The sequence below is a fragment of the Otolemur garnettii genome, unplaced genomic scaffold (genome assembly GCF_000181295.1).
Source record: "Otolemur garnettii isolate 467f Iridium unplaced genomic scaffold, OtoGar3 scaffold00098, whole genome shotgun sequence".
Lineage (NCBI taxonomy): Eukaryota > Metazoa > Chordata > Mammalia > Primates > Galagidae > Otolemur > Otolemur garnettii.
The window spans coordinates 7,410,499-7,435,818 of NW_003852493.1; the positions used below are offsets into that span (position 1 = coordinate 7,410,499).

Genomic DNA, 25,320 nt, shown 5'->3' on the forward strand with positions numbered 1-25,320 from the left:
AAAAAAAAGCGTTTCAGAAAGCTGATTACACTACAAATTGCAATGTGGTTTTTACAGAACTACAAACATGTACTATGTTATGGACCATGCTCCAGTCTGGGGCAGAGCATGGCTGGCATGGGGAAAACAAGTCACGTCACATGGATATAGAGAGGGTGTTGACAGGAGGGCAGGTGGTGTAGGAGACAAGTCACATGCATAGCTGACCTCCTTCGGCCTGGCCGTCTAGCGACTTCTTTAAGAGTGTCACAGTAAAGATGAGTTCACTGTTTGGTTTGTTCACTTTCAGAAAGTGTCCTTTGGGGATTGGTTCTTGTGAGGGTTTCTTCTTTGTACTTGGCTCTCATGTCACAGGCCAGCTGCCAGCTGTGCGAGAATCCAAGTACTCTGACAGGAACCAGCCTGATAGCTCTGCTGACATCGTTAAGTAAACCGTCTTGGGACTGTATTTATGAATGTTATGTCTGCCTAGCAATGAGCCTATGTTATTTAAACACTAATGTGGAGGCTCCTTCACTAGCCCCTGGCCTGATAACATTTTTATTTTTCATCTGGTTCTTCTGCTAATAGCCACATACACTCCAAGGAGAAATTCATATTGTGGAGTAGCCATACTCTGAAGGGAATCTCTAATGGTAATTCATGACAAGAGTGTACTTATGAGTCTGGCATTATACATTTTCAACTCAGGCCTACAGGCAGTCTAACCTCATTTATGCAAAAAGGTCTCCAACAAGGCCCCCAACATAGCCATGGTTATTGGGATAAGCTCTACATGAAAAATGCTCACAGAAACTACTAGGTAACTTCTGGTGGCATAGGGTGGTATGGGAGCTTCCCAAGCCTAGAACAAAATTAAAAATAAAACACAGTTCCTGTCTCTGGAGAACTTGCAATCTAGTAGGAAACAAAGACTGATCACTCCCCCCCACCAAATCATTAAACATTCAAAAATAGTGCAAAATTAATCACTAATTCAGAACAAAGAGAACAGCATGATTGCAAAATTTTATCACTTATCAGGATGCTTTTGATGCAGAAGGAACTTGTCTGCTTCTAGTGCCCCATTTGTCACTTGGCATAACTTGGACACAACTATTCTCTACGAGCTGCTAAGATGCAGAGGATCCTTCCATCATTTACATGTGGTTTGAAAATCAAGGTCTTTATTTTTTTTCCTTGAATGGGTATGCACAATAGTCACAAACCTACTTCAAAGAGAACAGTCAAATGACACATGAATGAAGTCCTTTGGGAAAAAGGAAACTGTCCAATCCTGGTCTGTGATACCCTGAGACCTAGTTCATTCAGGGAACTGGAAGATCTTATCTCAGACTGATACAACATCTAAACAAATGTGCCCTGTATATTTTTTCTTCTCGAACTTTCCTTGTTGCATGCAAGAATGAGCTGAGATAGTAAAGAGGTCACAAGTAGGTGGGCAAGCAGTCCTTCAAAGACCCTAATGCTTGGGGGTCCTGCCTAGGCAAAGGATGACACAAGGAAGGCAACAAAGACACCAGCTCTGCACAGGTGCTGCACTTGGGAGGTCTGAGAGGGTTGGGCTTATAGGAGGCTTCTTGTATGAAATTTTTTTGCCTTTGCTTAGGTGGACGTTAAAAACAATTTTTTTTTTCTTTCTTTTCTTTCAACTGCAGTGTTGTTGATGGGAAAACACAAGTAACTTAACAAACAAAAAGGAAGCTCTTTTACGAGGGTGAGTTCCTTGGAATAGCGTGCTCCCAGGTCTCACATTTTATGCTCTACACTTGAACCTACAGGCAGTTCAACTTCAGATATAGCTACAGAAGCAGTGTGCTCTTAGGTTTTAGTATTACAAGATCAAGTACAGCTTGTGGTATTGCACACACTTACAAATTAGTTCCTCTATGCAATGAAACTCAACTGGATAGAGAAAATTAAAGAGAATCTCTAACAGTAATCATTAGATATTTAGTTGAAGATGGAACCTTGGAGTTCTTATACACAGCTCACTTCAATGACTTCTGGCTGGAATTAATCTAACTTCCACATATCTCAATGCTTTCTCACCATCCCTTGTGTGAAAAACTAGGATAAATAGTCTATGTGCCTCTCACTTTCTAGAAGGCTGACCTCACCTATCTTTCATATCAGTTAGTACATTTCAATTCATTGAACCAATTTACTTCAGTGTTACACTAAGGGTGGGAAACCTTGTGTTTTCTGTTAGACGAGCACTCTGCTCTGAGGTTGTACTACAACTGCTCACTTCAGAAACTCCTTCCTTGTTCAGAGATGAAAACAAGTGCCTCCTCCTCTGGCATGATTTTGGACAGATTTGCTGAAATGGCTAATCCACTCAAGAGATTCTGACCAGCAGGTGGCCAGGGTAGCACAGTTAAAAGCTCCCTCCCCTGACCTGCACCCAACACTGAGATCCCCACTTTAATCCTAGGGCATGCTTGGGTAGAAGCAGGAATGTGGGGCTATTAGCCGACTAGACCTCCAGATAGATGAGACTCATTGATCTGGACACAGACCGAGGAACAGAAATGCAGACACATTGTGCCAGCTGAACATAAGTAGACTAAAATTACAGGGGAGAAAAGATGGAGCAGGGTGTATGTGGTTTCTCCTCTTTCCCCCCATTTTAATAGTTCTAGGACCTCCCCCTCAAAGCAAGATGATATGATTTCTAAATTTTGAAACTCTACCTATTGGCAGGAGGCGTACCAGTTGCTGGTTGCAAATTTGAAGAATGCTGGCTTGTAAGAAGGCAGTATTGCCTTAGAGTTACAGTGTGGGGAATTTATTCAAAGCCAACAAACGCTTGTTGCTTGGTATGGTTCAATTACTGTGCTGGGCATGAAAATAAAAAATGAGAAAACAGATTCTGCCTTCAAGGAGCTTTCTGTTTAGTGGGACTGACACAGGTAAACATGTTCAATGCCATATTACAGATGGGTGTCCTCAGGGGGCTTTGCAAACAGAGTGTAACACAACTGGGTCAGAGGAGGGCCCTGCAGGGAGAAGGCGAGACTGGAACAGTGTCTTGGAGGGTGAGGAAGGGAAAGCCAGGTCAAAGGGAACCGAAAGGATCTAAGCCACTGGAAACTGAGAAAGTGAAAGGAAATGCAGTGAGGTGTTGGGAATACCCTCTGTGATTCAGTTCAGCTCGGGAGAGGCTAAGTGGGAAGGCAGGGAGTGGAGGGAGACAGGACTGCAGAAGGCTGCAAGTGCTCCAGGCACCTTTCTTTCTGAGAGGCAGTAGATTTTTTTTTAATTAATTAATTATTTATTTATTTATTAAATGACAGCTGTATACATTAATGCAAGCATGGGGTACAGTGTAGTGTTTTCATATACAATTTGAAATATTTTCATCAAACTGGTTAACGAGGCAGCAGATTTTTAACAGTCAAGTGACATAGAGGTATACATTTTACCCAAATCTCTCTGCCTACAGTCAGGGAAAATGTCTTAGAGAGGTGAGACTAGATAGGGCAATTAGGTGGCTGCTATAATGACCTAGATGAAAGATGACAGGGATTAAATTAGGCCATGGTAAGAGGAACCGAGGGGAAGAGGGGATTACAGAAATAATCAGGAGGGAAAGTGGAAGGATTTGAGTGACTATTTGTGCATGAGAGACGAAGGACAGAGGGAGCTGGGGGAGCCCAGTGGCTTGGGAGCCTGGGTGATGGACACCGGCTTCTCTGACGGAGGTGGCAACAGCAGAAGAGGAGTGGGATGTGGTGGGAAGGGACTAAGGGGGCAGACTAGTTCTGGAGAAGATGACTGTAGGTGACTGAGGCCAGGCAGCCAGAGACTAGGGGAAAAGCCACAATGAGATGAGTATATGAGAGTCACCTGGATACGGGCAGCAGCTGAGACCTTGAAAGTGGCAGAAATCTATCAGAATCATGAGTCAAAAATGGAATTCAGGGGAACACCAACAGTTCAGAGCAGAGAGGAAAAACAAGTGCAAAAGGAAAAGGAATTAGCACAGGATGGAAAGGAAACGGGACAGGCTTAATAGAAGTCGGGGGCACATTTCAAGGATGAGTGAGGGACCAGAGTACCAAATACACACAGCAGATGGAGGATTCAAAGAGATGGGGAAGTCTGCAGAGGGAATAATCTCAAGGTGAGCATTATAGGCTGAACTGTCTCTGTAGCCACCTGCTTCCTCCACAAAAAGAGCTGTCTAGAGTCCTAACAGGGGGCTCAGAACTTTATTTAGAGAGAGGATCTGCACAGTTGAGGTGAAGTCATCACAGTGGGTCCTAATCCATTAGGACTGGTGTTCTCATAAGCAGTGGGGATTTGGACACAGAGACAGCTGGGCTGAGAGGGAAGATGGTGTGAAGAAATGTGGGGAGAAGACAGTCACCCAAGTCAAGGACGGAAGTCTAGATTGGACGTGTCCCTCACAAGGGACCAACTTGCCAACACCGTGGTCTTGGGCTTCTGGCCTCTGGAATTCTTAGACACTAAATGTCTGTTGTTTAAGCCACTCAGTTTGCGGTACCTTGTTTTGGTCACCCTAACAAACTAATGCAGTAAGTCTACAGAGAGGAATTTTAGTTGCACCCCAGGAGAAGATCTCAGATTGGAGAGAGCTCAGGGGTGAATGGGAAGCCAGGAGGTAAGCCCCACACTTTTTAAAAGTTTACATAGAAGGAGCTAGATGAGAAGAGTGCTTAATTTCGCTCTGAGATTGCAAAGACTTAGATGATTTCACACAAATGGCTAGAAAATTTCTAGACAATTTTTGGCATAAAGTACTTCACAGTTTTGCTTACTAAATTCTGTGATTTAAAAAATGTCTATTGCAGTCCTGTCCATGAGTTTTGTTCCTAATCTTGTTTGATACATTTTCTTACCAATTAGTCTTGCTAGATACATTATTTTGTTAATTGAAAATGTTAAGATTTTGGCGTTGTTGAAAAACAAGATTGAAATTATTAAGAGAGGGAGGCAATCACTGGCAGAGCAAGGCGCTGCAGGGCTGTGATCTCAAGGACAGCCCTGAAACCCTCATCCTGAAGATTTTAAGGCAGGAAGAGAGATAAGACTGGATGTCGGTGTGGGTCTCCTTGTTGGGAGGAGGTTGATGGCATTTCTACCTGGTGATCTCACTTTTATTCCTCAAGTAGGAAGTGAAGTCATCTTGGAGTTAGGCAGGGTGGTTAGGCAGGGGACTGAGCAGTCTAGTGACAACTGAGCACGGCTGCCAGGGAGGGGTGAGGAGGTGGAGTGACCTAGCTGTGCTGAGGTTAAGCTGTAGACAGTTAATCTGTGGTGGTGTCAACCTCTCCCTGCCTGGAGGTAATAGGTGTGGTGAAGGTGGATTGCTGTAGAATTAATCCCGGTGCAGTGTTCTGCCAGGCAGGGTAGCCAAGGGATAGGGTACAAGAAAACACAGGATGCCACTGTAAAAATGGTTTTAGTGCTCAGAAACGGAGGCCAGACTTGGTAGGGACAAGAGACAAGTAAGGAAAGACCAATAAGCAAAGGAAAAGTTCCCTCTGTATTTCATTCAGATCTCACTCATGGGAATGAGGTGAGTGTGGCCCCAGGATGGATGGTGTGGTCTTCTGGATAATGATAACACAAGGTACAGTGATGGGGAGAAGTGGCTAAAGTGGAACGGACATACAGGCCACCCTGGGCAGGAAAGGCACCACATTCCACAGCGATGTGACTGAATCACAGGAGGTTTATTGAGGATGGAGATGAGGTAGATTAGAAGAAGGTGAAGCGGACTGTGTGATAATTTACAAATCAAACCATTCCTTACTATTGGGTCTGCTTCCATTAATATTTAAGCATCAAATAACCAGGGAGAGATGAACTTTGGGGTCCTACTTGTAGACTCAAAGAAAGAAATTTGAAAGCACAAAACGAAGGTTTTTTGTTCTTCATGAAAGAACCATCAAGTGTTAAAGTTATACTCACATTACATAAAAGATTATTGTTAAAACTGTAGACAAACAACGTACCAGAAACTCCTGGTGGTGTCTTAATGAATTTTCCATTAAAATGACCAATAACTGCTTCGCATTTTTCGGTTGATTCCATCCTATTTATACATAAAAATAGAACACATAAACGTTTAGAGGTTTCCTAGCTTTCGTTTTGTTCTGTGCATGTGGAAACATTCTTACATGTGTTTTTGTAAGAAACCTTATGTGAATATGATAAAGAAAAAAAGATTTATACTTCATCTAACTGTTGCTTTTGTATTTCTATAGTAAAATAATTGAAGAGCAGAGAATAGTAAGAATCATAAAAGAATTAATTATATCTGGAGTGTTTAATACCGAGTAGATCAAATGTATAATTTTATTCAAATTGTTGGAAAACTGAAAATCAATACACAATAGCTTTGTTAACCACAGTACTAAAATAAAAACAGACACAGTGCTTTAGAGTACTACTAGTGTGTCTGCTACTTTTATTTATTTATTTTTATTTATTTATTTTATTGAATGGTAACTATGTACATTAATGCACTTCTGGGGTACAGTGTGGGGTTTTCACATGCAATCTGAAATACTTCCATCAAACTGGTCAACACAGCCTTCATGTCATTTTCTCAGTTATTGCTTTAAAATGTTCACATTCTACTCTTAGCAAGATTCACCTGTACCCCTATAAGACAAACCTCATATTAAAGATTGTGTGTCTGCTACTTGCTGGAATATTGGTCGTTTTCAACGTGGTCTTTCACAAATTCACAAAATGATGGACTCAAAAGTCATGATAACAACCAGTGCCAGAGGATGTGCCTGGGATGATTTTTATCTTCTTTTCAAGTTTAAAATTAAATTACTGAAGTCAATTATCTACCTTCTTTGTCATCTTTGGCTTGAAGGAGTAATTAAAAGCTGGAGCTTAATTTTGTAACATCTATTTACAGGTGGCATAAACACTTGAGAAACATTTCTGGAAACTTAAACTACTTGGACTTATTCTTCTTTAATGGAAGACACATATTGAATAGTTTACTCGAAATGTGCTACCTTCCTCAACTACCCAGACAGTTGCACCTCAGTTTTAATGGATAGCAATAGTTTAAAGAAAAAAGGATTTAACTGAGCTCCATCTTCGGATACAGGAGTGATGCTCCTTGATCAGAACACAGCAGAGGCGACAAGATGATGCTGAGCCATTCAGGGTCCCACCTGGATTACGTTAATCAGTGCAGTGTACACCGCACATGCTGCCCTTGGTGACTTACTACCTGTTGGACGTTTCCGTTTTATTATAAAATTATCTGACCCAATAGAACAATGGATTAAAGGCCAGATGAATCAAATACTAGCCCTTGCTTCATTACTTGGCAGCGAGGTGACAAAAGTCCTTTTTGTGCCTCAGTTTTCTCATATGTAAAATAACATATAATAATCCTCTACTGATACAAGTCTATGCTTTGGGGTGATCGTCATTTGTTTATCACAGAAAAATGTCAGCAATTTTTCCTCCAAAGGCCCAGGCAATACTTTAAAATATGTACACATTATCTGTTACTACACAGTATTAATAAGTTTCTAAATCAGGGGTCCTCAAACTTTTTAAACAGGGGGCCAGTTCACTGCCCTTCAGACCATTGGAGGGCTGGACTGTGGGCTCTGGGACAAGTCGGCTGCTAAGCAGGACAGGCAGCAGCAGCAAAAATACCCCGCGGGCTGGATATATGTCCTCAGCGCCGCATGTGGCCCACGGGCCGTAGTTTGAGGACGCCTGTTCTAAATAATGCATCACATAAAAATTACCTTTGTGCATGAGATTTTGGATTAGAATTTTGCTAAAAAAAAAAAAACAAAACAAAGCCCTTTCTCTCGTTCTGTTTAATATTTCTCCTTTAGAAAATTAGCTATATTATAGCAAAAAGATTTTACTTCTCAAAAAAACTCAAGCAAAAATTATAAAATGTTTGTTAAATTTGTGTAGTGTTAGGTGTTATATCCTTACACTTTTTCTGAATGTTTTTAATATTTCATTTAAAAACCTGACTTATTTCATTGAAAATGAATCAAATGTCTAATGATAAAAATAATCATACTGATTTATCCTGGAGTTTAGGAGATGGACTGTTATTTTTTAATCAAAATATTAAGGACAAACACTTTTAGAAATTCTGCTCATCTGGCAGTTCCTTGCCATGAGCCACCAAATATAGTGAGCTCAGGTTCAAGGATCTTAACGAACTTGTAAAAGATCAGGGGAAATACAGACCAATATTTATAGGTAATTTAAGTTCTAGGTGCCACTGGCCCCCATAACTCCGGCCTAACTCCTCTCTTTTTGGTTATTTTTAATTTTCCAAGATAACTAAGCAGAGATAAAAAAGATAGGGCAGGGTGCTTACCTAGCAAAGCCGACACCACGACTTGTGCCATTGGAATCACGTAGTATCCTTGTAGAAATAACTTGTCCATACGGTTTGAGCATATTTTCAAGTTCTTGCTCATCCATGGACAGTGGCAAATTAGAAATATACAGGTTGGTGGGATCTTGTTCCTGTTGCTAAAAGAGAAGAGAGTACTGTCTGTTAATTTTCAAGAGAAAGTGAGATATTTACATTAACACACCTATTTTTATTTAGCTACTTCCTTTGCTCAAGTCCTTTTAAAGTACTGCCCAGTGAGACCATGGGTACTACAGAAAACCCAGGTCACCTTGGACACTTGAAAAGAGTATCTGGGGCTTGGACAATCTGTGCAGGTCAGACATGACCCTATCAAGCCAACCTTAGCAGATTTGGAAATGGCACTGCTGGCAGGTACTACCAAATTGGAGAGGACGCCCTCATGGAACTGCAACTCTCAGCTGTTCGCAGTGCCTCCCAAAATAACCAATCTCTCTCCTCCACTGCTATTTTTAGGAGCCCATTTCAGGCACAATATTGCACAGGAAACTATTACTGCTAATAATTCAATTTAGAGATGTAAAAATAAGAATTCTGGACCAAGTCATTGAACGCCCATTGGGGGCTTTGCCCAAATGCTCTGCTGTACGGCAAAATTCATCTACTTTTTGGGTCGTGATCACCAATGGGAAAAAGAAAGTTTTTAAATTAACCCAAACAAAAAATCTCAAAGCCATATAAAATGGTCAATCTAAGGAGAGCAATTTTGGAATCTTGGAAAAGCTGAACAAAGGGGTGTGGGGTGGGTAGGTTTGCATAATCATTGCTAAGAGTGATCCAGGAGCCAGCAGTAAGGAACCACATGGGAGGTTACAAATGCAGATTTTTGTGCCTACCTCAGACCTACTGAATCTTAAGCAACATTTTTACAAGACCCCCAGGTAATTCACATGCAATTGAAAGTTTGAGAAGCAATGCTCTGAGACCATTTCCCACCCCCTCTTCCTTTGCTGAAGTTAACCAAAGATACACAATTGAATTTTCTGAGAAGCAGTAACCACTATGTATATTTATGAAGAGTGTGGCTTTCAAATCATCAGGGAAAAAAAAGACTTACATGACAACTGGAATATTTTCTGACTAAGTCAAAATTAGCTCTGTAATTTGTGAAATTAGTATAGCCTTATGAATTTAAAACCAGCCTTTCCTTTGATCCTATTCACCAACTATTTATTTACATACTGAAGCACATGAGAGCTTATGATTTTTCTCTAATAGGCACTATTAATAAAGTCATTAATTGATGTTTTAGCTTTAGGAAACAGAATAGCACACTCATAACTCTCTGGATTTCTGAAATGCATACTAGTTTTAAAAATATATGTAAAGCATTATGCATGTTTGAATTTGCACAAAGTCTCTACTTATGAACATATTAGCATTACTTAGGCCTGAAAAGAAACTTTTTCTTTTATGTGATCTGTAAGAAAAAGTGGGCACTGACCTTTCTTCCTATCTTACCTATCTGGTAAGATTTCAAATGACAATATGGCATTCTAGGGAATGGCCTTCCTAGGACTGAAGGATGGGTAGCATGGCACTTGTAGGGATACTAAGAATACAAGAGATTCCTAGGAAGAATTAAAGTTACCAAACACCAAGAAACTATGGACAAAAAGTACTGTCCCTACAACCTCCAGGTCTTGACACCAAGGAAGCATGTAGCCAGGCAAGTCCCACAGAAACAGAGCAGTAGCTCTTGACTTAGATGCCTTGACTCTCAGGGTGTGCCGTGTGGGTGGGGTCAAAAAACAGTTAAAATTTTTCAAATGATCAACAGCAATCTGAACACTTACCCTTATTAACCCTTTACAGCAGTGATTCTGAACCTTTGGGTCATGACCCCTTTTTAACAACGAAAATACACTGTGGCATTAGGAAGGCTGAGAACCACTGCTTGAAGGCTAAACAAAATAGCGACTCATTTAGCTAATATTAGGTTAATTCAGTGTGCTACCACTGATGAACTTTTTGGCGCAAAACCTATTGACATTGACAATTACACAAAGAATATCTTTAATGTTTAAAAACTGGAAAGTGATTTGCTTAATGAACATAGGACAATAATAGATACAATGTTCCAAAATGCAGGGAAAGCAATAAAAATGGTCTTTGATATTAAAGTTTTCAAACTCTTCTGTTTGAAGAGGTGGAGTAAAAAGTAAAATTTTATCCCCTGGTTTCCATCTCACTTGACACCTTCACCACCTACAACCAATTAATCACACAGTTGTTCAAGAAGCCATCTCACCTGGGTCCAAACCGCCCATGTCTCTGAAGCTTTCCTCAAGTGAAAGACTGTATTTGTTACCATGGAAGTCTGGCCTGAACCAGCCAACATAAGAGCCCCTTTTCCTAAAGTTGGGCCTCTAAAGGACACTTCTAGTGCATTGCCAACATGCCAGACTCTCAATAAAATAACTCTGGCTCTAGTCCTGCCTCCTGGTAGCTTGTAATAAGTAGGTGCAACAGAAACACGAAATGTTTGTTATAATAAGTACGTGCAACAGAAACATGAAATGAATGCTATAACAGAGGTGTGTATGAACCATAAGAGGACAGACAGGGAGCTTGTGTTAGGGAGACTAAGGAACACTTTTGTTCAGAGGACATCACATTGAGTAGGGACTAGAACAAGCACAGATCAAGAGGCTAAAATCAGACTGAAGAGGTAAGAGGTTAGAGGTTGTCAGTCACTGCTGCTTAAACATCTCTGCTTAAGCACTGCTAACAGCAAGGAGAATGACTACACTTCTAGAACAGTCTATAAGCAAGCAGCCTTGTCAGAAATGCAAAATTTCCTTGAAGTCCAGTACTTTGTCTTTATTTTATTTATTTATTTATTTTTTGAGGCAGGGTCTCACTATGCCACCCTTGGTAGAGTACTGTGGTGTCACAGCTCACAGCAACCTCAAACTCTTGGGCTTAAGTGATTCTCTTGCCTTAGCCTCCCACGTAGGCTGGGACTACAGGTGCCTGCCACAATGCCTGGCTATTTTTTTTTTGTTGCAGTAGCCATTGTTGTTTAGCTGGCCCGGGGCCAGGTTCAAAACCGCCAGCCTCAGTGTATGTGGTTGGTGCTGTAACCACTATGCTATGGGTGCCAACCTATAATGCTTTATCTTTGAAAAAGAAAAAAAAAAAGATTTTGCAATCCACTTTGTAACTATCTGAGTTTGTTTTGATAGAGAAATAATATTTCTGACCTAATTTTATCAAGGAACACTGATACTCCAGCAAGATAAGCCATGCTTATCTTGTGATTTCACATTCTCTGTCAGGTGCTGCATTAATGCGTTTTGGCCAACAATTTCCTACCGCCTGGTGATGTCTTGAAGATCCTGACCCCGTGTAGCCCTAGGTTAATGTGTATGTTTGTGTCTTAGTTTTAAACAAAAACACTTAAAAGTAAATAAATAAATAAAATAACCTAATGTTATTACAACAGAGTAAAAAATTTAAAAAAGACTAAAAACATTTATAAAGCAAAAATGTTACCGTAAGCTAAAGTCAATTTGTTACTGCAGAAAAACAATTCTTGCAAGTTTAGTGTAGTCAAGGTGTACAGTGTTTATAAACTCCAGCAGTGTCCAGTACTGTGAAACTCAAGGCCTTCACCTTCACTCACCACTCACTCACTGATCACTCAGAGCCAACTTCTAGTCCTGCAAGCTCCGCTCACAGTAAACGGCTTGTCAATCTTTCCTACTGTATTTGTAACAGACCTTTCTCATGTTTAGATACACAAATACCATTGTTGTACAATTGTCTGCAGTATTCAGCACAGTAACATGCTATACTGGTTTGTAGCCTAGGAGAACAGGCCAGACCATACAGCCCAGGCGTGTAGTAGGCTATACTCCCTAGGTTTGTGTAAGTGCCACACTGTGATGTTCACATAGCATCACTACCTAACGCAGCGGTTCTCAACCTGTGGGTCGCGACCCCTTTTTAACAATGAAAATACACTGTGGCATAAGGAAGGCTGAGAACCACTGACCTAAAGGGATGTATCCCAGAATTCATCCCAGACATGAAGTGACACGTGACTGTCCTTCGGCAGGTCAGGGGGCTATAGGAGTAAGGAGAAACAGCAACTTTGAAAAACAGGGAGGTTTTGGAGGCACAGAAGCAGGGGAGTGATATGACTCACCTGCCTCCTAATAAAGGGCCTTAAAACACTCCTTGGACAAAGACATGGCATAGAGAAATGTTACATAAGAAATATATACCAAAATATTATACATTTTCTTTTAAAATTACAATTATGAAAATCTACATGACTTATATTTAAGAATGCTCAAGGGAGAATTTGCTCTACATGGAGAATTTTTAGAAGTAGGTTGACAATGTAGTGCTAAGTACTTCTAAATCTATCTTTCAGTTGCTTCTATTATTGAAATATTAATAAAAATATCACACACATTTTAAGGTCTTTTTTTTCTTTTTGAGACAGATCTCACTCTCACCTAGGCTGGATGTAGTAGCCTGACCATAGCTCCCTGCAACTGTGAACTCCTGGGCTTAAGTGATTTTCTCCACTGCCCAAGTAGCTGGGACTATAGGCATACATCTTCACGCCCAGCTAATTTTTAAATTTTTTGTAGGGACAGGGTCATGTTATGTTGCCCAGGCTGGTCTCAAAGCCCTGGCCTTCAGTGATCATCCTGTCTCAGCCTCCCAAAGTGGTGGAATTATAGGCATGAATCACTGTGTCTGGCCATGCTGTAAAGCAGGGGTCCTCAAACTTTTTAAACAGGGGGCCAGTTCACTGTCCCTCAGACCATTGGAGGGCTGGACTGCAGGCCCCAGGACAATTCAGATGCTAAGCAGGACAGGCAGCGGAGGCAAAAACACCCGGTGGGCCCCATAAATGTCCTAGGCGGGCTGCATGTGGCCCGAGGTCTGTAGTTTTAGGACGTCTGCTGTAAAGTCTTGATTCAACTTAAAAGTTTGTCAATAAAGAAATAATAGAAAAAGATTAAAAACTAGAACAGAGGAAGAAATTGGGCTCTTAACCCATTACTTGACATAGTGATACAGAATAAATATAGATAAATATTTCCTGTGATATTAATATGTTTTCAAAATAAATGACCCTGTCAGGTAGAGACCTAATTTCGCTTGGGATAAACTTTAGAGCTAATGTTATTTACCTACAACACTGCAGTCATATTATAAAATTAAAAAACAAAACACTAAAGAATGAAGAAATTCTAAGCAGGCAGCATGGGCCACAAAATATCTAATCCTCAAAGTATCACACATTCTCATTCCCATACACTCATCATGACAGACATGTAAGCTTGCAGGAATTGGTCATGGCTTTTGAATGAAGATAATTTTATCTCTTTAAAATCAGTGACAATCTTAACTCTATTTTATTACATATAGTGCTATATACAAAAAAAAAAAATGATCCTGTCAATTATAGGTGATCAAACATAAAAATGGGGCCAACAGGCCTCCTTATGTTCTTGGGCATGGAAGGGGTTCAAGGGCTTCTCTAACAAGCAGAAAACCAGATCCCACATTGGCTGGGAGAGGGATGAACAGCTCCTAATGTTCACTTGAGGAGGAAAGTGGGGCTTGGAGGTCCTGGATGGTGTGAAGCGCTCAGTCAGCATCTGAAAGAAATTAACAAAAACCTCCCTGTGCATGTGGAATGGTTCCTAAAACGCAAGAAGGGGACTTGGCAGGAGCAGCAGACATCTGTTTTCTCTTGTACTGAATAGGTTCACCAACCAGCAGATAGCCACTCACGGGCATGTGACTGCAAACTGTTCAGAGCATCCAGGACCTCTGGGAGGAGAGGGGGATTAAATGCCTGTTCATCTGACTGCTTATTTCTTGAAAAAAAAGTGCAAGCTTACCACCAGCCAAACAACATATGATGATCTGCTGACCCCCATCAGGCCTTAGAAAGTACCAAAAGGCCCACACAAGTCTCTCTGTTAGACAGCTATTACCAGTGTTGACTGGAGTTTTACATCCTTTCAGTTCATTATCTGAATTTCTCTTCTTCTTCAAAAATCTGAGTCTTTTGTTTGAAAACGCAAACATCTGGAACATTTGCCAAATATAACATAGACAGGGTTTTTCCAAAAGGCCTGAGGTCATTCCTATTTGATAAATTTCATTAGGGTACTTGATGGATCCAATTTTAAAATGTCCCTTTCTTAATTCTCAGTATCTGCCCAAGCTCAAAAGAAAGTTTTTCTCTTGTTTAATTAATTTATTTGATCATCAACAAACCTAATAGTTAATACTTACCATATGGCAAGTACCAAGTGAGGCACTGAAAATTAAATATGGATAAGAAACAATCACTGGTCTCGAATGCTCTCAATTTGCAGCTCTGCAATTTAGTTATGAATATTTGTGGGATTCTTTTTCAACTCAGGTGGCCAGTGTGTCAAACAATATCCTATTTCTGCACCACTCTCCCATAACCCAATGCCCTTATTTTTTTCTATTACATTAGGAAGCAAGCCTTCTTATGTAGCAGTGTGAATTTTTGACACATTATTGTATCCAGATTAATTCATTAAAGTAAAATGGACAGCAGTTGCTGTCCCCACCCCTGCCCACCCTGCATCCAACCTCAAGGGCTGAACTTAAACTCCCTTTAAAAATCATGTCCCCTAGGGATGTATGGCAGGTGCTTCTTTATACAGGTAGCCCACAGGGGCTAAGTCAATTGCTGACGCTCAAACCCACGGTTCTGTGGTAGAGAACAACAGTTTAAGCTGGCATTTATTAATAAAATACCTTTTGCAACTTTAATGAGATAATAAAAAGAAATTAGGTCCAAGACGCTTGAGTCATTCTACAGGGATATGGAGAAATTCATAATATGCAGAATGTTGACACGTGGCCAGCACCTCTGAACCCGCATAGTGATCCTCCCCACAGATGACAGCGGAAGGTATTATTTTTCCTAGCCAATTTGCAGTATCGAGCCTCCCAAGGAGGTCTTTGAACAGTGCTCATTACCAACCCTGGGGAAAGCTGGCATTTGAAATGCACCATTGATACAATATATAAGGTCAATCTACACCCAGCCCAGTTTTGACTAAATGTATTGCAAAGACTTCTTCAAAACAGTGGCTATTTAATGTACTATGCTGCTTAATATCACAGGTGTTGGAAATGATTCCTAGAGAAGAACTCAGGTGCTACTCTAAATAAAGCCTCTATGTTTTTTAGCAGATTGATAAAATAGAACTCTTTCTAATTCTGTTTTAGCCGAGACCACAAAATAATGGGTATCTGGAGCCTCCACATTCCAGGGCGAGAAACTAGACCAACTAAACTAGAGGCTGGAAAGTGCTGGCTGAGAATGGGTTTGGGATGCTAAGTTGACCTCCCACCTCCTGTCTGTAAGAAATTGGAGAGACTGAGAATGAAATTTACATGGAGAGACGTGCAGATGGGCTCTGAGTCTCACCAGGTGGACTGCTTTCCTATGCTGTTAGTAAAGCAGGGCAGGCTTCCTCAGACCACTCAGGGAGCTTAATCTGTGTCCCATGGGGCTCCATGGGCACAATGGATTGATGTCAGATTTAAAACCCAAGGAATCTAAAAGGAAAAGGGCTGGAGGAAGGGCCTATAAAGTGTGTCTGGAAAGTAACTACTCTTCTACTGATAGCTGGCAAAAAGTAGATCACATGTGGGCCACACAAGTAGAAATGGCCCAGGGTTGTGTTTAGATTCTCCCAAGAAGGCTGCTTTGAGGGGCAAGAGGTCCCAGCAGAAAGGGGCTGAAAATAGACCATTCATTAGATTATGGGGAGCTGACGACGTCGGCCCGAGTACGTGTATTCTTTACCTTCTTGGAGTTATAGGTAAAGGATTAATTTTGGGGGCTGGAGGATGAGTTTGGATAGAAATCTCAGAAAACAAAAGTATTCCATGAGAAAAAGCATCCAGGCTGCTGCCTGGCCAGAGAAATCAACAACACATTACATCATGGTCAGGACATCCTTCACTACTGCACCATGCCTGGAGGGGTTAGAAACCACAGCTAGTGGGCCGATGGAAGAGTAGGAAAAACACACGCTTCCAAAACAGAAGAGAAACTAATCATGTTCCCATCCTGCTATAAGCTTACTATGTGGGGTAGACCTGATAGGGGAAGAGATGAGCTTCAATTAAAGATTCATTACTCAAAATTTTTGTCAAACAGGCGTGGACAGTTAACTGTAGCTGTTGTACACTTCACATTATATTCTGCTAATGAGAAGCAGATATTCAGCATCAAAACGGTAATCAGGAGTCTACTTCACATTATTTTGAACTGAAAAAATTAGAACATATCATATATCAGTCACAACCCCCAACCAATTCCTAAAACATTAACTATTTATTTTTTTTAATTTTCCTACCAGTCCCTAAAATGTAACTCAGTACTTTAGTTAACATCTCTCCTTGTGTCTGTCTGTGTGAATACACACACATAAGGAATGGTTCTGTTGGGATGGAAACCTTTAAAACACTGCTTCCTGATCAACAGATAATCAATATGGTTGTCAGCCAACAACTGTTTCATAGACTGATGTCTCTCTCAGCACCAGCACCTTCTAGGATGCACAATCCTTTCTGTTGACTCTCAGTAGTTTTCAAAAACTTCTACACAAGATTCTGACCTTATACAAACTATATGGAGTGTAACTGGGGACTTTCCCTTACGACATCTTGTTTAAAACACTGTATTGAGGTTGGACAGTGTAAATAGAGATAGAAATGGCTGAAAATGTATTGAAACATACATGTGTGTTCCATGGAGTTGGGCTATGAAAAATAGAGGCATTCCACAAAACAAAACAAAACAAAACAAAACAAAACAAAACTGAAAAGACCAGAAACGAAAGCAACAACTGAAGGGACTTTTTGAAATAAGGACAGTAGGAGGAAGTCATGAGACCCACCCTGGATTTTCTCCAAAAGCAGGAACTTCATGGCCTGAGTTAGGATGGACAGAGGGAAGGAAAGAAAACAGTTGTTTCTGAGTGTCCTGCTTATAAAATGTCTGGTAATCCACTGTTTACAGAGACAGTTTAAACATTCTGCAAATCATTATATGTCACATATTCACCATAAATACATTTAAAACCTCATAATCACGGTCTTTCAACAATGTCACAAGAATTGTTCTATATGAGGGACAAGTGATTGGAAGATCACTGTGCTGAATATTTACAGATTCTATTTATTTTAACTAGATTAAAAGTAAACTATTATTTTAACTAGATTTACAAAGTAAATCTAACTCGTAAAGCTTTAAGAATATTAAATGACAAGGACTGCTTTAGAAGGGTGATCCCTTTTATTAATTCTTGAAATGGTTAGGTTGATTCTTCCATAGAAAGTAAATCTCCACCCTGGTAGCTGCATACATGTTACTCAACAGCCTTAAGGTCCTAGCAGGTAACTTATCTCCACCAGAATCCTTTAGCTTCCAGGAACCTTCCTTCCTTCCTTGTCAGTGCTCTGAGGGAATGATCACGTGCTATCATTCAGAAGCAGTACAGAACTACTTTCCTCTGCTTTATGAAACTAGGTAATATAAAAGTATTGCTCTTTTGAAAAGAACATTCAAAATATCAAACTGCCAAGTTTCAGGCTTGCAAATATTTTCTATAGTAACTGAAGGACTACTGATGGGCAAAAAAAAACACCCCTCTACTAAGTACATGAATATCTTAATGAGTGCATTGTAGTTACTAGGCATTAGGATAGAACCCAGGCTTCCATCTGGCCAATAGAGACTGGGATGTAAATATCAGTTCGGTCAACCATGACTCCTGATGTGTTTAGTGCATAATGGAATGTCTGTTATAGAATATAAACACGTAAGGGATACATGCTATCTAAAGAGTTATGCCTCTCTCTGAGTCTGATTTCTGAGACCACGCTTATTTGAAAGTGGGGATGAAGATACATCAGTAGTCTGAGGTCCCTCCAGCTTTAAAATCGGGCTGCACCTGAACTGGTAGTTTAGCTCACGTAAGGCCAACCTTTCCACATCTATCAAGGCTTTCTAAGGCATCAGTACTTTCAAAAATGTATCTAGGCCATCTAAAATTGTCTAATTTTGTTGATGAACCTAATATGAAAAGACAGAGACAAGGACTGGACGATCAACTCTATTTACATTCATAAATTATCATATTCTAGGTAAAAACCTCAAAGAGAAACTCCTGAGACGTAAGTTTTCAAGGAAAATATTATATTGTATAGTAACTGATATCCATGTGTACTATACTGAATTACATATTAAGCATGAAACATATAGTTTCTGTTTTACAACCCCTTAATATTTAGGCATCTTCCCCACCAGAAAAAAAATCTTCAATTAATATTCCTTCTTTAGAATGCTAAAAGTCCATCAGAAACAATCTTGAAGTCATTATAGAACTACTGAAGAGTAGATATATAGCCCAAAAATAACCAATGTCTAAAAATGTCGAAGAAAACTCACTTATAGCTTCATTTAACTACTAATACATTTGTATAAATCGATGTATGTGCTAGCTAAATATTCTTTCAAAATATGGCATTCCATATACAATTACCTTTGGAAGTGTGTCCAAATATGTTAATTTCTTGGGCACTGACACATTAACATGATTGTTTAAAAGACAGTAGATTTTAAAGACTCACAAATATCCGATTACCTGAGAAAACCTGGCACCATTTCTTGATTTCCTCAGGGAGTTCTGTTATTTACCATGTAAATTTTATGCATTAACAAATTCTGGTCTACATGGTAAATTTGGAGGAATAGTCTTTGCACAGTCACTATGTTGAGGCTGTGGACGCACGGGAGAAACACACAGAAGGAGCTGTGGCTGGCGGGGCAGGGAAACAATTCCTGGCTCTCCACTCACCTTTGCCATTTGCGCTTGAACCCCACTGGCCTTCAGGGCAGACACAGCTTTCTGAGCCGCTGCAGGACTGTCGAAGTCCACAAAACCATACCCTGAAATACAAAACACTTTTAGTCTTGAAGCCATTATTTTATGATTATGTAAAGAGTAAAAGGATGACTCTAGTTTGTTTCTAATGCAGGCAACAGAAACGAAGATGTCTTGACAGAGCTCAGCCGAGAGAAGCAGCAGCCCCTGGCTGGACAGGCCTCCCTGCCCGGACAGGCCCCCTGCCCAGGTGGCGCGTGGGGGTAGGGAACTAGCTTTTTCTGATTCAAGATCTTTTTTGGGGGTGACCTGCAGTTACTGAAAGAAATTACATCTAAGTTCCTGACCAACATTTAAAAAAATAAAATAAAATAAAAAGGGAAGAAAAAAATCAACATCAAAGAAAAACTGTTTTTAAAGATTCAGTAAGAAAGAGCTCTCCTACAGAGCTTACAAATGAGAGAGAAACTATGTTTTTTTCTGTAGACTACACCTTACTTAACAAAATTAAAATATGTGCAACTGTTAGATACCCCAAATATGAAATAACCTAATTTTAGTACTTGTTTAGAAACACTGTACTCATTTACCTAAAATAAAGCCCCATCATGTCCCTTTAAAACAAAAGGGAGGGGGAATGCCCCTACGTATCCAAAATAGCCGTTTTAGCAGTTCATAACCTAAAAACCTAAAAATAAAACAAAACAAATACATAACCTCCTAGGAGAGGCCCTGGCTCAAAGCGTATTTAGCCATGTCTTTACAAACATTTTTAATGAGCTGGTCATCTGTTTTTCCAGACTACAACAAATCAGAAACAGGTAATTAGGAGTAAAATGGGGTGGGGGTAAGGGTAGGTCTGAAATAAAATAGGTACATATATGGCATCTAACAGAGAAAACTAATAAAAAGCAATAGAAGAGAAACACTATACAGAGAACTGGGACTCATACAGCATAAGAGAAAACAGCCCCACAAATCTCAGTAGATTACGTGAACATTATTTTATTAGATGGTCACAAATTTTTTTTTACTCTGATACTACTGAAGTTAAGAAAAGGTTAAATTATATTTACTGTACTATTTAAGGGACCAGGGGACCAGGTGAGATAACAAGGTTTTTCTTAGAACACATGTCAATTATTATAAATTAATTTTAAATGAATAAGAATATATCGGGGGGAAAAAAGCCATTTCCAGATTGTTTAGAAGAGGGGCCAGCCCCTATGATTTATTTATAGGTATAATGAAGACCTAGTAATTTAGATAGTATGGTATTAGTGTCAAAACAGACAAATATACATCAATGAAATCAACAGCTCAGAAATAGTCCAAAGTCAGTTTTACGGTATTAGAACCCAAAATACGGCCTATTAACAAAATAAATTGTAATGAAATGGAACAGACTATTGATTACAGAAATAGAGGTTTCAGAAAAGATGAATGTTAAACTGAAACAAGATGCAGCTTCCTTGTATTACTTGGAATTGGATTGAAATAAGGCTTAATTTGATTTAGATAGTAAAGAAACAGCCAGGTGGGGGAGAAAAAGGAAGAGGTTCCCCCAGTAAAAGCAGAGAATGCGACTCAACTGCCAGGCTAGAAATGAGGTGAAACAAATTTAGGGTGTCCGTTAGCAATCTGCGACGAATGCTGACATGTGGATTCACACACAGGCACACACACACTCACTCCTGTGCACAGTTACAGCAGGTCCTAATTGAACACGTAGCTATACACTGAAATGAGGTAGTTCTTATTGATGGATATTTAAGTTTTTTCCTTCAATTCTGCTACTGCCAATAAATAAAGACCTCAATTTTGATGTTACTGTACTTGACCGAAGTAACAATAGCATTCTTTTTATCTGTTGTGTTCTTCAAGGAAACCCATAATGGTTGTTACTTAGCTAAGTGTTTATACCCTTTTCTGGCCTTCTCCACTGCCCACCCTGCTACTGCTCTGTCATAAAACCACTTGCTAAGGAAAAAGATAATGTGTGAGCATGCAACCCCACGCTCTTTCATTTTTTCTATCTGTATTACTTTCAAGTAGATAAAAAAGTATATAAAATTTGAGCGAAGCCGGTTGTCTGGATTTCAATATATTTATATAAAGATGTTTTCTGAAGGTGGGGTTCACTAAATAACAAGGCTTGGGGAGCTCCCCAGGAGAATTTTCCGCAGGTCTCAGGACTAGGAATAGCGACTCACTCCTGCTGCCTGTATTTCCTGCGAGCATTGTGATGACTGAATCCCAGGAAGAGCTAGGTCTTCTGCTTTGGCTTTGGCCACTAGGACACACAGGGCCATCTTGTATTAATGTGCATTTTCTTGCTCTTCTCCTTATTTTTCCTGTTGGTTTGATTTATCCTCAAACCCCTTTTACTTATGAGTATGTGTACATGTTCTGATACTACATGCAACTCTTTTAAGTATAAATAATGAATCGGTTTCACGGCCAACCCTTTGTGAGCTTTTTCTGTCCTGAACTGCGATGTATACCAGTGTTGGTTAAGCATTTAAATACCTTTTGTTGGCTAAACTAGACCAAAACTGAAATGTAAAATAACAACGAAATCACAAATTTTTAAATTGAACAACTAAGGCATATGTTATTCTGAGTAATGTTTGCTTCAGCTTAATTTTGTCCAAAACAGAGGCTCCAAAATATGTTTTGTGATAAAAATGTTCTGTGACCTTCCAAGATCTCATTTCCATGTACAAAAATTCTCCGATTTGTTTAATCACAAAAATTAGAATATGACACAAGCACCTTTCATCTACCAGGCATCCTTAAACTATGGCCCGCAGGCCACATGCAGCCCGCCAAGGACATTTATCCGGCCCGCCAGGTGTTTTTGCCGCCACTGCCTGTCCTACTTAGCAGTCGATTCATCCTGGGGCCTGCAGTCCGGCCCTCCAATGGTCTGAGGTACAGTGAACTGGTCCCCTGTTTAAAAAATTTGAGGACCTCTGATACTAACACTCCATAATCTTTTACGTATGAATTGACCTATATTTACAAATGAATCTATTATTTATATTCCAACTGATCTACCTATCAGGTCAAGTTATCTTGGGTAACATGTTCTCTAACTTTATTAGGAACTAAGCTAAATGTTATTCCTTCTTATTTGTCCTCAATTACTTTTGTTTTTCACAAGTTCTCTCTTTCTCACTTCTAGGATTTCATAAACCACCTCCTGCTTACCTCTCCGCTCACTCACTCACCTGTGCATTCAACCCACCAGATATCTGTTGATACCTATTGCTGGGAGGCTTATGCGAGCCCTGGAAGGTTTCTATCACTGCCTACATACCCAAAGGCAGTGTCTTCCAAGGCCTAGTTTAAGGATAGGTCTCTGGGAGACCTGCTGTAAAATCAGTTCTAAATTATTCCAACCCTTATCGAGAAGTCCCCCAAATCTCTTCTCTTATCTGTAAGCTCTTTTCCAACTGGTCCAGATTTGCATTCTAAGAGTATGCTAGATTTAGCATTAGTTTATTTTTACCCATACCTTTTCTAAATCGTGCAGAGCACTTCGTAAAATTTGGCTTTCAGACAATAAATTGCCAGTGGAGAAGAGTGTCCGATAGTGGTTTTCCGTTTAGGGGTATGGTGGAGAATTTAACCAGGGAGGCCTCTAGGTTCTCTCCCTCACTTGACTAGCATAGTTCTGGTTTTTAACATATTGAGCTGCTAAGTAAGATTTCTTTGGGGGTGGGGAAGAAGAGTAGGGGAGATAAAGTAAGGCTAAAGCCCCTTGTCTACTCTTATTTATCTCTTGCTTTAAAACTAATTTTTGAGATCAGCTTCCCTATTTTTATGCTCGCAAGAGTCTATTTTTCTTTATAAAAACAAAAGGGTTTTTTTTTTTTTCTCCCTGTCTCTGCTCTTCCAAATCACTAGTAAATGTTAAATAAGACCAATCTTGGAGACTAAGTATATGCATTTTGGTCTACAATTTACTCTAATTTAATTCATTTAAAATATTTATTGGGTACTTCTCTACATAAAACCTGCTCTATTCACTGTACCAGGGCAAAACTGCCTTGATGTGCCACGTTGATTAAACATGGGCTTAGATATTTGCCACAATAGCTCCTTTAAATGAAGGCACTTTGAAGAAGAGACAGATACACAATGAGCCACTTCAAGTCCAGATTAAAGGGAATGGCTGGTTTATAAGGAGAGGTCCTTCCATAGGGTTCATTTATGTTCTCTGCCTCTTTCAGATTGTGCTAAGCCAGTGCCCCGTCACCACTACTTGAAAAACTGGGGTCTAATTAATGAGGAGCTTTGCCTTCTCTGCCTATTCCTGTCAACCTTATTTCAATTCATGGGGTCAGTCGTTAGATTCAAAGTCAGCTGACTCTATTCTTCCCTTTTCCTAGAAATCACATGCCTATTGTTAAGATGCTGGATCATTAAAAGTCAGGCCCACAGAGCATCAGTGCTGCCTACTGTAGACGCCTCCTCTTCCAGCTCATGGGGCCGGATGAGCTCATCCTAATTACATGGAAAACTGAAGGTCAGTGCATCAAATTAATGCAGTAGCATATTTCAAAGGGGCACATGACCTCCCCTCCCTATTACAATTTGGTCAGTGAAAATGGTTCTTTCCTCCCTGCTGCCAATATTGTCAACAGGCATTCAGCAAAGAACAATTGGGAGTATTGAAACATGTAATTAAGTACTGCTTAAAACTACTCTATCCTAATTAATAGAGCCAATTTGCACAATATGTAATCTTTTCAGTTCTTTACTACAGTCCAATGGTCTTCAGTAAGCAGCTCTAATCTCCTCAGGCTCAGGAAAGAAAAGCTATTTTCTAACTCTACTCCCCTTTTAAAAGCAGGGGCTAAATGCCAACCCGTATTTTGCATGTTAACCCTACTGGCGTCAAATCCGGAATTCTGGCAAACTGCTAGCTACTGTTGGATTTCCAGCCAAAATTCAACCAGCGACAAACGTAAGCAATATACCAACATCGTGCAAGACAGAAGCTGGTAACACATCAGATTTGGTTTTTAATAACAAGAAGACAGTTTTGAAACCAAAGACCAGGTTTAAAATTCCATTTTCGAAGGCTATGATTTAACAAATATTCAGCCAAGAAAACATACCTTTGCATTTGTTCGTTGTCTTATCCAAAATTGCCTTTGTAGAGACTATTTTCCCATATCTAAAAAAGAAAAAAAAAAAGAAAAGTTATAAGCAACTTTTACTGATGCCTAAATCCAAAGAACACCCATCCTTTTCAAACATCTGCAAACTTTAAAGTACAAAATGTTCTTTACCCAAGGACAGGAAATGAGAATTCTAAACTCAAAACTGAACTATAAAAAGGGGATGGCCAGGCTGCCCATTTGAATCTTTGGACTACAGCTGATAAGTTTAACTTTGAGGGATCAGGTAGTTACCTGACCATCTTAGGACACAAATATGGAATGTGAGCTCTCTAAAAATCATTTTCAAGGGTAGGAGACGAGGGGATAGAAAGAGATTTGTTAAAGGGTACAACAGTACAGCTAGATAGGGGGAATGAGCTCCAGTATTCTACAGCACCGTAAGGTGACTGTAATTAACCATAACATATAGTTTCAAATTGCTAGAAGGAAAATACTGAATGCTCCCAGCACAAAGAAATGATCAATGTTTGAGATAACAGATCCATGAAATGCCCTGATCTAATCACTATACATTATACATACATATTAAAGGTCACTATGTACTCCACAAATACGTACAATTATTATATATAAAAGAAACTGAAAGAAAAAACACACAAAAAATTTCTTCTAGTAACACTGTCTGTGGTCACATGTAATGCCCAATGCAGGGCTACAGAATTATAAAAGGAAAGTACTGTTCTATGACCCGTATAGCTTCTATGAAATAAAAGGTGGATAGCTGCCTGCATTATGCTGTTCGTTTTGGTTCTGGAAACAGCACAGCAAGGCTCTAGATGGGGGATTT

The 25,320-nt window shown here is 39.8% G+C and overlaps 1 protein-coding gene across 3 annotated transcripts in view; it reads right to left on the reverse strand.

Moving 5' to 3' along the window:
• The window catches only part of RBMS1 (RNA binding motif single stranded interacting protein 1), a 136,776-nt gene that overhangs the window by 22,553 nt on the left and 88,903 nt on the right, over positions 1–25,320 (reverse strand). For all 3 annotated transcript variants that reach the window (XM_012809000.2, XM_023516792.1, XM_012808999.2), the window contains exons 3-6: positions 24,468–24,526; positions 19,312–19,403; positions 8,360–8,517; positions 5,988–6,067 (exon numbers count right to left, since the gene is read on the reverse strand). In XM_012809000.2, coding sequence (XP_012664454.1) covers positions 5,988–6,067; positions 8,360–8,517; positions 19,312–19,403; positions 24,468–24,526 — 389 coding nt within the window. The remainder of the gene's footprint in view (positions 1–5,987; positions 6,068–8,359; positions 8,518–19,311; positions 19,404–24,467; positions 24,527–25,320) is intronic.